At 50.1% G+C, this 13,463-nt stretch overlaps 1 protein-coding gene across 6 annotated transcripts in view; it reads left to right on the top strand.

Moving 5' to 3' along the window:
* The window catches only part of PASK (PAS domain containing serine/threonine kinase), a 50,440-nt gene extending 39,012 nt beyond the window's left edge, over positions 1-11,428 (top strand). For 4 of the 6 annotated variants that reach the window (XM_077958111.1, XM_077958110.1, XM_015111536.3 and 1 more), the window contains exons 13-18: positions 1,651-1,776; positions 1,891-2,025; positions 4,938-5,137; positions 8,866-8,999; positions 9,999-10,145; positions 10,801-11,428. In XM_077958111.1, coding sequence (XP_077814237.1) covers positions 1,651-1,776; positions 1,891-2,025; positions 4,938-5,137; positions 8,866-8,999; positions 9,999-10,145; positions 10,801-10,958 — 900 coding nt within the window. In that variant the 3' untranslated portion in view covers positions 10,959-11,428. Of the gene's footprint in view, positions 1-1,650; positions 1,777-1,890; positions 2,026-4,937; positions 8,138-8,865; positions 9,000-9,998; positions 10,146-10,800 lie in introns of all 6 variants that reach the window. The other 2 variants (XR_013402281.1, XM_077958112.1) reach the window with 2 other exon arrangements.
* The last annotated feature ends 2,035 nt before the right edge of the window (positions 11,429-13,463 follow it).

Here is a 13,463-nt window from a genome sequence, read left to right as displayed (position 1 = left end):
TCTGTTGTAATCTAGCATTATTTTGAAGTGAATTTTGCTGACAGCAACCTGATTTTTTTTTTCTTTCTTGATTTAAAGTCTTTGTCCTTCAGAATTTTCACCAGGATGTCTTTAGGGGTGTATGTTTGTGTGTGTTTTCTTTATTCTTGCTTGATACGTGGTAAGACTTTGATTTGAATATTTAACACTTCCTTTATTTTAAGAGGATTCTGTTCTTAGATTCCGTTAATTCTTTCCTTCTCCCTCCTCCTGACACTCATTTTAGATGTGCATGGGCACGCCTGGAGGAGCCTGCCCTCTTGTCTCCTTGGCCCTGCAGCTGGACAGGCCGCAGGCCTCTTCACTTAGAGTGTCAGGGCCCCAGCCCTCCCAGAGACTCCTGGCGCTCTGCCGCATCTCAGCAGGCCCTACTTCTGCCCCTCAGGACCACAGCCCTGCTTCCCCTCGTCGTCTTGCTTTCCCTCAGTCTCGTCTCTGGCCTTTTGGGCCATGGTGGCCCTCCCGTCAAAGGGTCTTCAGAATTTGTCTCCTTTCATCTCTCACAGGCTGGCACCCAAGCCGCCCCCTTCTCTCCTGATGACTGTGAGATGCCTGGATGTTGGCCGGGTTCCAATGGTTCTTTCTGCTCCTGCCCTGGCCCCGACGCCCTCCTGATGCTCCCTTACGCTGCCTGCCCACCCCCTGCCTCCCTCACACCTCCTCACACAGCTCAGGTGCGCTCTGCTGCAGCCCCGTGCTCCTGCTGCCCTCTGCCTGAAGGACCTTCCCCGAGGCGCTCAGAAGCTGCCTTCCCGGGACTCGCTCCCTGTCCCACCCACCTCACAGGGGCCGCAGCCCCGCGGCACTGCCTGCCCCATCTTTTTTTCCTCCTTGGCACTCATCGTTCCCTGGTGAGTGATCTCGCTCAGCATCTCTTGCTGACACCTGAAAGAGGCCCATCCTGTGGTCGGCATCCACTGGGTTGCCCGTCGCTCCTTCAGCTGTGTGCCGACAGCCGACACCCACGTAGCAACAGGTGTTGCGTCGGGCGACAGGATTTCAGTGACTCGCAGTGTTTCTTTCTTTTGTGAATGTATCTTTTTCTGTTACACTTTGACTATCATTGACTGTCGTAGCACCTTATGTCTGTCAGTCTTGCTCAACTCTGATTAATCTCAGAGTCAATGTTGAAAACATATCTAAGAGAGATAGCTTTTCTTTATATTTTCTAGTTTTCTGGCTTCTTAGTTCATTCTCTTGGCCAGGGCTTCCAGTCCTTGGTTGAGAAGTCGGGGTGATGTGGATGTTCTCCGGGGCACCTGCCCTGAGGCCTCTGGGGCCCTCTCTCCAGCCCAGGTTATGGCTCCCTCAGCTCCACCTGGCTTCTCCATCACACTCATCTGTCCACCTTACAGGATGGGCAGGAATGACGCTGCGTTTCTGGTCAGCTGCTGACCCCCTTCTCTGCTTCCTTGTGCTGCAGGGGTTTACGACTGTGTTTCTTCTTTCATGTCCCTGAGACTTAGGGGAGGCAAATGCAGAGGATGTGTCTGCCACATGGACTGATGGTGCCTCTGGTGTAATGGGATGCTTGAGGACCAGGTGGCCCCTGGTGTAATGGGATGTTTGAGGACCGGCTCCAGCCATTTCTACCCTCTGTCTTCCTCACAGGTGGTGGTAAAGTTTATTAAGAAGGAGAAGGTCTTGGAGGATTGTTGGATTGAGGATCCCAAACTTGGAAAAGTTACTTTAGAGATTGCAATTCTATCCAGGGTGCAGCATGCCAATATCATCAAGGTAGATGACGATTTCCTCTTTAGAGATACCCTAACTTGGCTCATGTCAAACGTGTTAAATTTGTTGGCTTGAAGATGTTTTGGCAGAGTTGGACTTGGCTTTGTCTCTTCCTAGGTATTGGATGTATTTGAAAACCAAGGGTTCTTCCAGCTCGTGATGGAGAAGCACGGCTCCGGCCTAGACCTCTTCGCTTTCATCGACCGCCACCCCAAGCTGGATGAGCCCCTGGCGAGCTACATCTTCCGACAAGTGAGAGCAGGCCAGAGCCGTGTTGGGGTGAACACAGGCCTGGGTGCCTGGGTCTGGTGGCTACAAAGATCAGTGATCCATACTCGGTTCTCTCTCTGAGGTGGATTTAGCCTTCTTTTTTTTTTTTTTTTTTTTTTTTTGAGACGGAGTCTTGCTCTGTTGCCCAGGCTGGACTGCAGTGGCTGGATCTCAGCTCACTGCAAGCTCCGCCTCCCGGGTTTACGCCATTCTCCTGCCTCAGCCTCCTGAGCAGCTGGGACCACAGGCGCCCGCCACCTCGCCCGGCTAGATTTTTGTATTTTTTAGTAGAGACGGGGTTTCACCGTGTTAGCCGGGATGGTCTCGATCTCCTGACCTCGTGATCCGCCCGTCTCGGCCTCCCAAAGTGCTGGGATTACAGGCTTGAGCCACCGCGCCCGGCCTTTGGATTTAGCCTTCTGTGTGGGGATTTCATGGAGTACGATATATATTTTGAGTAGAAAATTCTATGATTGAAGTAGAGAAAGTGAGATTGGGATGAGAAATTCTATGATTGAAGTAGAGAAAGTGAGGATGAGGCCAGATACAGTCCTGGAATGATTGGGAAAGTATGTGTAATGGTGAAGGTTTATTTACATACATAAAATATCCACAACAATCACAAAAATTAACCAAAAGGGTTGGGATGCAGTCAGAGAGTGTCTCAAAGGCATGTGTGTGGCACAGCAGCCTGCAGGCTGTAAGTTCTCACTAAATGGTGGCTGTTCAGTTAATGAACCAGCAAAATTGAGATCCTGACATTCTCATTTTACAGTAAGTATTTGTCTTGATCTGTTTTATGTCTAATTACGTACTGAATTTTGCCCATTATTTTGTCGGAATGGGAGCGTGATGATCAAAATAGGAAGGCATCGTAGCAGAGGGAGAGGAGGAAGAAACGGTAACGCGGGTTGGGTTTTAAGGAGAAGGTGGTGGTCCCATCCTGTTCTGCTCCCAGCTCCCCTGAAAGAATTGGAGAAATACCAGCAAAGAGCTGTGTAGACAACTCACATTTGCTCTTGGATTGTTTGCTGGGGACGATTCGATGTCTAATGACGGCTTCCGTGAATCAACATTTCTTCCTCAAAGCTACACACTGTCAGGGGTTGTTGGGTTTCTGACGTTTAGTTTCGCAGGCTCCTACTTGTAAGTTTCAGATATTATGGTTCTGCCAAAAAAAGGTCACCTCTCTCCCTCTTCCTGTGTTGGAAGATGACCTCCTCCCTTTAATTTGTGTCAAGGACTTGTTTCTGAAACTTTACAGCAAATAGAGTATCTGTATGAGGTAACGTTGAGGGTCACTTGTTAAAAGCTCCTTTCTGACAGTTGTTTATTCTGGGGCTAGTGAGACACATAATTATGGTGTTCTATACCCTAACGTTTTTGCCAAAAGAATCTCTACCCCTTTTGTAAGTATATAGACATAAATGTTATTATATATGAATAATAGATTCACAATTTTATAAAGCATACGATCGTACATCAGTGTATGTAGGAATCATGCCTGTTCTCAGGGCATTGCCTGTCAGCTCCAGGTTCATCAGGGCCTGCTCAGCAGCGGCGCGGGAGCTGGGCCTGGGATCAGCCCTGGCTTGGTTCAGGCAGCTCCAGGGCGGCGCAGCCGGTCCAGGGCATGGAGGCATCTGCAGGAAGAGCAGCTTTCTTCAAGTTGCTCTTTGTCCCTTTGTGGTTAATCTCTCAGTACTGGTTAATAAATCTTAATGAAACTTTCCATGTTCAAGTTCATGTGTGGTTTGTGTCTCCCGACTGGATCCTGACTGATTTGTATATATCTACATATATATGTAAGTATGTATGCATGCATGCTTGTATGTGTGTATTTATGTGTGTACAAGTATATGTTGTATGTGTAGGTGTGCACACGTGTATATGCAGCTGTGTATATATGTGCACATGTATGTATCTAAATATGTATGCATATATAAATATGCAGGCATGTGTTTATAAATATGCAGGTATGTATACATTTGTGTATATGTGTATAAATATACATATGTTTATTAAATGTAAGTTAATTAATTGGGTTTAGTTAACCTGTGATTAACTATTGCTTCTGATTTGAAAGATACTCATTTGTAAATATAAAATTGTCTCAAAAGATCAACATGATACATCCATGAAATCACTAAGTTGATTGGTACAGTGCCAGTCAGACATTTAACTCATCCTACTTGAACTAAACTGAAAGGCCGATTTTGCTAGCCTCCGTTATTGGAGAGGCAGAGTGGGCAGGCAGTGGTATGCTGCAGCGGCACCTTCGCGGGAACGAAGCCCATTTCCAGCGTACCCGCTTTAAGTCTGCGTCATTGAGCAGCCACACATTTGGGGCAGGGATGGCTGATACGCCATGCTGCTCTCTGAGACACCGCTGAGGCTGTGCTCCCAGCTCTGCCCCAGATCGCTGCCTGAACTCTGGGCAAGTCACTTTCCCTCCCTGTGAGCTGAGGTTGTCGACTTGGTGCTTTCTCTCAGGCACTTCCCACTTAACACCAAACCTGCACCCATTCACTTGCCTGCCATGAGTGTCTTTGAGCTGTGGCTTTGTGGCCTGTTTTTCCTCCTGAAATAGGCATGGTGTGCGTTGTGGGGCACACGTCTGCTGGGAAGGTTTTCTCAGCAGCATACAGAACTCACGAGTCTCGTATCGATGTTGCTACCTTGCTGGCTAACGTGGCCGCCCCGGTGAGCACGCCTCCTGGAGCGGCTTTGTTTCCTGTTTGCTTTCAAAAATCTTTCCTGTCCCCAGTTCATTATGAGTCGGAGGTTTCTTTTTTCTTTTTCTTTATTTTTCTTTTTTGGTTCCAGTTTATTTTAAAGGCATATTTTAGTTGAATTGCTTTTTTAAAAAGCCCCCTCTGGCCTCCTGATTCCAGCTAGTGTCAGCGGTGGGATACCTACGTTTGAAGGACATCATTCACCGCGACATCAAGGACGAGAACATTGTGATCGCCGAGGACTTCACAATCAAGCTGATAGACTTTGGCTCGGCCGCCTACTTGGAAAGGGGAAAATTATTTTATACTTTTTGTGGAACCATCGAGTACTGTGCACCGGAAGTTCTCATGGGGAATCCGTACGTATGCTGCTGCGGTGCAGCCTGTCCTCACGTCCTGTGTCAGGACCCTGAGGCCGGCTTGATTTTGGGTGGGAAAATGGCTTCCTTCGCGCCTCTGTGATGAGAGCGTTGAGTGATCAGGGTGATGTGCTGAAAAGTAAGTGGGCAGGCAGGCAAGGTCATATTGGGCAAAGGCACTGGGCGATGGATTTAGGAGTTAATCATTTTATTTTCTCAGCTTTTATTTGTTTGGAGTTTCATCTAATAAAAAGCCAAGAAAAATATTGAAGAGTCCCCCAAAATGGCACTCTTCAAATAAGTGAAGAGGATGCTTTTTAGTTGGGTTTATTTATTTTGATGACAGAATAATATCTATTTCAATAAAATACCGCGGGGCTGACCGTACAAGGAATCAGGCACTGGATAAAGTCCCGAGGCAGAGGGTTCGTGCTGAAGGCGGAGCCCCTGGCTGGAGGGGCTGTCGCTGCCCAGCCAGATCCCACGTTGCTGGAGTGGGCCAGCTGAGCCTCTGCTCTGCTGTGGGGAGAAGCGGCGTCCTGGGGTGTGTGGCTGAGTTTGCAGCTCTGCAGTCAGGGGAGCCTGTGAGCTGGGGGCTGGCCCGGGCAGGGCCTCCTCTTGGGGAACTTAAGAGAGGAAAGCAAGACGGAAAGGAAGATTGTTGTTCATTTGTAGGGCCTGAGTGGAGACTGTCTGCTGACGGTGCTTTCTGCTGCACATGCCTGATCACTGTCTCATCTGCATGTAAACCAAGTGTGTCTTTATGTGTATGAAATAGACTTTATTAAATCAGAAACAGACAACTGGTATTTTCTGCTAGCACCTCCACGTATTTTAGAGAGGCGTGGTTGGAACGCGGTGGTGTGGTTGGAACGTGGTGTGGTTGGAATGCTTCTCTAGGTGAGTTCATGGTTGGAGGGTCGGATGATCATGGCACTGCTTGGACCCTCCCACCTGCTGCTGCAGCGCTCTGCTGCACTGCCCATATCTGCTCCATGCGGTTCTCTAGGAGGGAAACTGATGCTGCCCTCACAGGACAGGCACACAAGGTCCCTCACAGACCTGCTTGGAGCTGCACCTGACCTGGTGGCCTGAGGTCAGAGCGTTTGCTTGCAGTTGCCACGCGAGCTCCATGCCATGCCTCGGGCTCTCGGGAGAGCCTCAGCACCTGACAGGAGTGGCCTGGGCCCTGGATCCGGTGTCTGCTTAGGCCATGTTTCATCAGTCAGGAGGTGCAGGTTCCAGGCTGCGCACCCTGAGTCCTCAGAGCCCAGCAGCCTTGGCCTGCGCCAGCCTCTCCACGCCAGGCAGCATTGAGCTCTTCTGGGCCTGGATGCCCTGTGTGCAGAGTGTGGAGGAAGTGTAAATGGGCTTTTCCCTGCTAGAACCTCCATGCCTCTTCAGAGCCACCAAACAGCATGAAATATTGAAGGGAGTTGGTCTATGAAGTGACTTGGGGTTTCCCTTCAGATCTAGTTTGGTTGCCCTGGAGCCTGGTAGGCGCTGGTGGGCTCTGCCTCCCTTGCAGTGGCTATCGTGTCCTCTGTGCGGGAGGGAACTGCCTGTTCCCTGTCCACTGACCCATGATGCCTGCTGCATGGCTTGTCACCCCTTCCTGCACCCAGGCCATGAAGCTTGGGGAGGTTGTGGGGGGGATCCAACCTAGGTGAGAGCTCAGTGCTGCTTGGCCACCTTGCCCTTGCCTCCCAGAGCTGTGGCTCCCACCCTCTTCCTGAGCACCTGCCCTGCCAGGGCTCTGCCCTGCCTCCTGGCCCCTCCTTTCTGGCTGTGAGCGGTGTGCTGCTCCTGGGCCTGCTGGGCTGCAGGCCTCTTCTCGGGAGCTCCTTCCTCCCTCCTGCATCCGCTCCCCATCTCCCTGGGTGAAAGGGTTTCTGAGTTCTGATTCTCAATCCCATCCTCAGGGACCTGGCTTCTGTCTTGTCATCTTCATCTCCGTCTACTCCACGGTCAGCAGACTGTGGCTTAAGTCCCCATCCCCCTTCCTCAGGCCCTGGCAGCCGCCATTCTGCTTTCTTCTCTATGAATCTGACTACTCTAGGGACCGCCTATATGTGGAATCATACAGCATTTGCCTTTTGGCGACTGGCTTATTTCACTTAGCATAAAGTCCTCAAGGTCGATCCATGTTGTGGCCTGTGCCAGCATCTTCCTTTTCGAGGCTGAATTTGATTGCGTTTTCTGGATGTTCTGTACTTACTCATTCATCTGTCAGTGGACATTTGGGTTGCTTCTACCTTTGCTTGCATCTTTATGTTGTTCGTGATGCTGCTACAAACGTGTTTGCAAACATCCCCTGCCTCTTATTTCTATAAATACAGTTCTATTGGGATGGAGCTGTGCTCATTTGCTTATGTGTTGTCTGTAGCTGCCTTTGTCCTACATGACAGAGTTGAGTTGCAACGGGGACCATGTGGCCCAAAACCTGAAATATTTACTATTTGACCCTTTACAGGAAAAGTTTGCCGACCTCTGTTCTAGTCTATTGGATATTTCTCTTCGTCTTCTAAAAGTCTCGAAATCTAAAAAACAGAAACAACACAAAAACAAAAACTGCCGAATCTGATTTTCTTGCTTTAGCCCCTACAGCTCTTATCCATCCCCTCAGTTTCCCTGTGGTCTGTGCTAGTGACCCCACCACCCCCCTGACTCAACCTGGTGGCCTGACTCTTACCCACGCTGCTGCTCTGGCCTCTGTGATCTGCCGTCTTGAGCCCTCCCCTCCCCGCCCAGCCCCTCATCTCTGAGTCCAGCCCAGGGCTCTGTCCGTGCCACTCTTCTCACTGCTGTGGTTTCTCTTGGCTCCCTTGTCTAATTCCAGTTCTGGGAAGAGGCTGCTGCTTCCCAGACCTCTTCTGGGGACAGACCCCCAGCTGCGGACCCAGAGGTGCAGGGCCGTGGGTGCAGGTGACCTGGCTCCGGAGTGTGCTTGGCAGTACCTTCACCTCACCAAGCCTTGCTCTTCTTCTGTGTAAAATGAAGGTAATATTTATCTTGCTAGGTTGTTGTGAGGATTTGGGTTAAGCCATGTAAAATGCTGGTATAGCGTTGGCATCTCTAGGTACCCAATAAATGGTGGTGTGGATGAGGATGTTTACGGCGATAGGAAATAACAATAGTCCTTTGGGTGTCTTCTCCCTGAAGCTTGCTCTTCCAGTTGGCCCATTGTGTGAACACCCGCCTTCACCACGTCCTTCTTGCTTGCTTTCATCCTTCGGTACTTCTGCCTGTTCAGTCTCATCCTGCAGCACCTTCACATTGTCGCCACAGTGATCTTCCTAAAGGGCAGTGTCAGTGGTCACACCAAGCTGAACATGCCCGATCACGTCTGAAGGGCACGTGACCCTGTTCTGAAGTGGCCTGCGGCTCCTGTGGCCCTCAGCAAAGCCAATGGATGTGTACTCTGCTTCCTCCAGGAAGCCCTCCCCCACCTCTGGTGGACACGTCCTGTGGTTGGTGTCCACAAGGAAGTTCCTGATTAGCCTCGGAGCTGCCCGAGGGCCTCTCCACTCCTGGCACATGGCCTGGTGGCTGGCCTGGGGCAGAAGTGCATGGAAATGGAGGGCGTGTTGGAGGGGTGGAGTGACCCTCCTGGGAAACTGCTGCCTGGCCTGTGTGCCAGTCGGGAAGGGCCGTGGTGCTTCCCACGGGCGGGCTTGGCAAGCCCGTGCTGAGTGCTGTGGCATCCTGATGCCTCCTCCTCCTCACAGCTACAGAGGGCCGGAGCTGGAGATGTGGTCTCTGGGAGTCACTCTGTACACGCTGGTCTTTGAGGAGAACCCCTTCTGTGAGCTGGAGGAGACCGTGGAGGCCGCCATACACCCGCCATACCTGGTGTCCAAAGGTGAGCAGGAGCGGCAAGTGGTAGACAGACGACGCTGTCCTTAGAGACCAGCCACTTTTTTTTCCCATTTCCTCATTCCTCAGTGTATCTCTCTCCATATCAATAGTCTCATTTGTTTCTTTTCTATTCACCAAATAATTTGTGTATGACTTTAAAACATCTTGATAATTTAGGTTTTTTGTTTTGTTTTTTTTTTTTTTTTTTTTTTTTGAGACAGAGTCTCGCTCTCTGTCGCCCAGGCTGGAGTGCAGTGGTGCGATTTTGGCTCACTGCAAGCTCTACCTCCCGGGTTCATGCCATTCTCCTGCTTCAGCCTCCCGAGTAGCTGGGACTACAGGCGCCCGCCACCATGCCCAGCTAATTTTTTGTATTTTTAGTAGAGACGGGGTTTCACTGTGTTAGCCAGGATGGTCTCCATCTCCTGACCTCGTGATCTGCTCTCCTCAGCCTCCCACAGTGCTGGGATTACAGGCGTGAGCCGCTGCGCCCGGCCGATAATTTAGTTTTTTTTAATGTTCCCCTTTGGATCTTAGAGGCCCTCTTATGAGAAACACACTTGCAGTCAGGACAGTGAGGCTCCAAGTGGCCCTGTTGAGTTGGTGCCTACATGGTTAAAGGAACTGGGGCCTGAATCCAGCCAGATGCAAGGCTGGGGGCTCCTCTCAGCTTGTGCTGGCGTCCCCTCACCTGTCATGTTAACCCCGTGTTATTCACAGCTCTGCATAGCTAGAGCCCCTGAGAACAGACCAGTTAGGAACCTCTGCACTGCTTGATTTTGGTTGAGTGAGATGGCATCTTGAACTCCAAGCTTTCATGTCAGAGGCAATGAGTGTTTCCTGCAGCTTCTCTCCAAGCACAGCTGGACCCTGCACTAGAGGTCCCTGGGCCGCCTCCTGCCCAGTCAGAGGCTCTGCGGCGAGTGGTGGGCACCCAGGAATCTGAGATGTTCTCCACTTCATCCCAATCTGGATCTACCATCTGTGTTCTTTGTGTCCCCAGAACTCATGAGCCTTGTGTCTGGGCTGCTGCAGCCAGTCCCTGAGAAGCGCACCACCTTGGAGAAGCTGGTGACAGACCCGTGGGTAACACAGCCTGTGAATCTTGCTGACTACACATGGGAAGAGGTGTGTCAAGTAAACAAGCCAGGTGAGGCTTCTCAGCATCCCTCCGCCCCGTGTGACTTTTCTTGGAATAACGAGGTCCCCAGGCTGCCTTCCTAGGTCAAAAGGAGGAAAAGGAGGCTCTCTCCCCCATAGGCTCTCTCCCCCATGCTGCCTTGGACACAAATGTCAGGGCCTATAGCTGACCTGTCACCTGTGAGAGGGGGTTTGATTGTGTCCAGAGGCGTCTGGACACCACTGGGGTTCAGGGTGTGGCTTTGGGCCTTGGAGGGTGGGCAAGTGCCATGGGAGCTCCTGGCAGAAGGGGTCAGAACCCTCAAAGATGGGTTTGAGGAATGCAGCTGGTGATGGTCTGATTGGGCCGAAGGGGAGGATGAGGCCACAGATGCTGAGTGTGATTCTCTAGCAGCCTGGGGGGCCCAGGGCTCTTCAGACAAGGCTCTGGCCACAGAGCCACAGAGCCAAAACTGTTGCTCAGAGCATTTGGACCAAGCTGCTGTTGATGGCCCTGGGCTTAGATGCCCACCTTGGCAGGATCTGTACTTCCGGGACATTGCCAGTTGGATTTCTGAGGGCCCCGCCTGTAGGCTTTTGTCCTAGGACTTCTTGCGGTGAGAAGCAAAGTATTTTAGGACCTTAAGATGTTAGTACGTGATACAGTTACCTTCTTCTTTCTTCAGAAAGTGGAGTTCTGTCCGCTGCGAGTCTGGAGATGGGGAACAGGAGCCTGAGTGAAGTGGCCCAGGCTCAGGAGCTTTGTGGGGGCCCCGTTCCAGGCGAGGCTCCTAACGGCCAAGGCTGTTTCCATCCCGGGGATCCCCGTGTGCTGACCAGCTAAGCACCAGCTTCTTGCTGCTTTTCTCCACTTGGTTTGGAAAATCATAGTTTTCAGCTCCATCTGTTTGGAGAAAATACATTCTCAAGCATCCCCAGTTCACCTTCTAAAAACTCATGTCCAGGTTTGATAAATGCCAGAACAGAAGACAGTGATGCTGTATTATTTTAGGCTTATTACATAGATTTGGAATTCACTTTTTCCATGACCTAGAAAAAAACATTCCAGTGTTCAACTGTTTTATATTATTAAAGGACTTTTAACTTGTGAGCCTCTGAAGGCTGAGTTTTCTCTTTCTACTTTTGTAGATGTGTGTGTTCTGTTTCCTCTGACTTGGCACATGCTCATCTGAGCGATGGATGTGACGGATATGTGAAATTTGTAGAACTGGTTAGTCAAACGGCCAGACTATTTCATTAATGTATTTCCTCAAACGCTTTTCAAATTAAAGCACCTTTGTTAGTAAACCGTTATCCTGACTTGGATATTGTGAACTGTTCCCGTGTGCTAAATGTGAGAAATGCTTGATTTCCTCATTTTTCCATTTGTGCACCCCACTTGCCACAGCTGGAGAGAAGTCTAGCCTTGGCCATTCTGGGGTTCCTTTTACAAGCAGGCCCTGCCAGGGGTGGGTCTAGGGCTCTGAAGCTTACTCCCATCTGGTTAGACTGGGAAGGGTGGTGTTCTCAGGGACCTCCCTTCTGTCTGGGCTCTGTAGCAAGACTCTGCTGTCAACATGTGACTGGCTCACTGCCAGCAGTCCCCAAACATCCCGTGGCTAGCCAGCTCCCACCTCCGTCCACGTGAGGGGTTTCCTGACCCAGCCCCCGCCTCTGGTCTATGTGAGGGGCTCCAGCCCTGTCTATTCCATTCCTCAGGGCTGCTCAGGTCCCAGGGTGTTTCTCAGATACTCAACTGGCTGCTTCCCTCTCTTAGGCTCCAGTCCATCCCCCCTCAGACAGACTTGGCTAGGTCAAATACTTACAATTGTTTTATTTCACGTCTGTGTTAGAGAGGAGGGCACAGCTAGAGGTGAGAGCAGAACCTTTCATTTTTTGTTCCCTGCTGAGACAGTAGGAAAAAACCCAAAACCTAAACCCCCACCCTTTTCCCACGTGTCATCACTTGCAGGCTGTTTTTCCACATTCTGAGACTCCTGCCCAGAACCCTCTGGAAGCTGCCTGGGGGCCAGGCTGCCCCCAGCGTGGTTCTGAGCTATTTCTAGTGGTTATTTAGGAGGCACTCAACTGTTTTAGGATGATCAGAGCAAATTTTAGTCCCATCTAGTAGGATATGGGATATTGCCATCCCTTTCTTCAGAAAGTGCTGCCTGAGCCTCGCTGCCACCACAAGTGACTGAAGGAGTTGGTAGGGAGTTGTGGGAGGAGGATCCTTCTCTATCAGGGACATTAAAGGTACAAGGGTTTTAGAGGTGTGTAGTAAAGTCAGTGATGTTTACTCTTCAGAATTCAAATGAGTTTTCTGATGTTTTAAGAACTCTGTAGTGTTTATGATGCTTATAACACAGAGGATGTTATAGAATGGTGTGTATTTATTTATTTAGAGACAGTCTCACACTGTCACCTGGGCTGGAGTGCAATGGTGCGATCTCGGCCCACTGCAACCTCCGCCTACCAGGTTCAAGCAATTCTCCTGCCTCAGCCTCCCAAGTAGCTGGGATTACAGGTGCCCACCACCATGCCTGGCTAATTTTTTGTATTTTTAGTAGAGATGAGGTTTCACTATGTTGGCCAGGCTGGTCTCAAACTCCTGACCTCGTGATCCACCCACTTCGCCCTCCCAAAGTGTTGGGATTACAGGCGTGAGCTACCGCGCTTAGCCAGAATGGTGTTTTCAGAGAGGTGTTTAATGGGTTGAGAATGCGAAGTCCCAGCTTTCCAAGAACTGTTATTTCTTTATAAGAAACAATAATTAAAGCTCATCTGACTTGATGGCAGTGGAAGGTCTGGTATTTTGCAAATGTTCTTTGCAGAAAGAACCCAGAGAGGAAAGTTCTGGGGCTGAGGCTGACAATTTTTCCACTCCATTTTTTTTCTTTTTTCTTTTTTTTTAAGATGGAGTCTCACTCTGTTGCCCAGGCTGGAGTGCAATGGTGCAATCTCGGCTCACTGCAACCTCCATCCCCTGGGTTCAAGCAATTCTCCTGCCTCAGCCTCCCAAGTAGCTGGGATTACAAGTGTGCATTACCACGTTACCCGGCTAATTTTTGTATTTTTAGCAGAGATAGGATTTCACTATGTTGGCCAGGCTGGTCTCGAACTCCTGACCTCAGGTCATCCACCCATCTCAGCCTGTTAAAGCGCTAGGATTGCAAGCATGAGCCACTGTGCCCAGCCCACTACATATTTTTAAAGTATGGTTCAAAAGAGCAAAGTTTTCACACAAGACTGAAGGTGATGTCAATTTTTTTTTTTTTGAGACATACTTTTCGCTCTTGTTGCCCAGGCTGCAGTACAATGGCACAACTTTGGCTCACTGCAACCTCCA

The sequence above is a fragment of the Macaca mulatta genome, chromosome 12, assembly GCF_049350105.2.
Source record: "Macaca mulatta isolate MMU2019108-1 chromosome 12, T2T-MMU8v2.0, whole genome shotgun sequence".
Lineage (NCBI taxonomy): Eukaryota > Metazoa > Chordata > Mammalia > Primates > Cercopithecidae > Macaca > Macaca mulatta.
The sequence above is the reverse complement of the archived record's forward strand: the minus strand, read 5'-3'. Positions and strand labels throughout refer to the sequence as shown.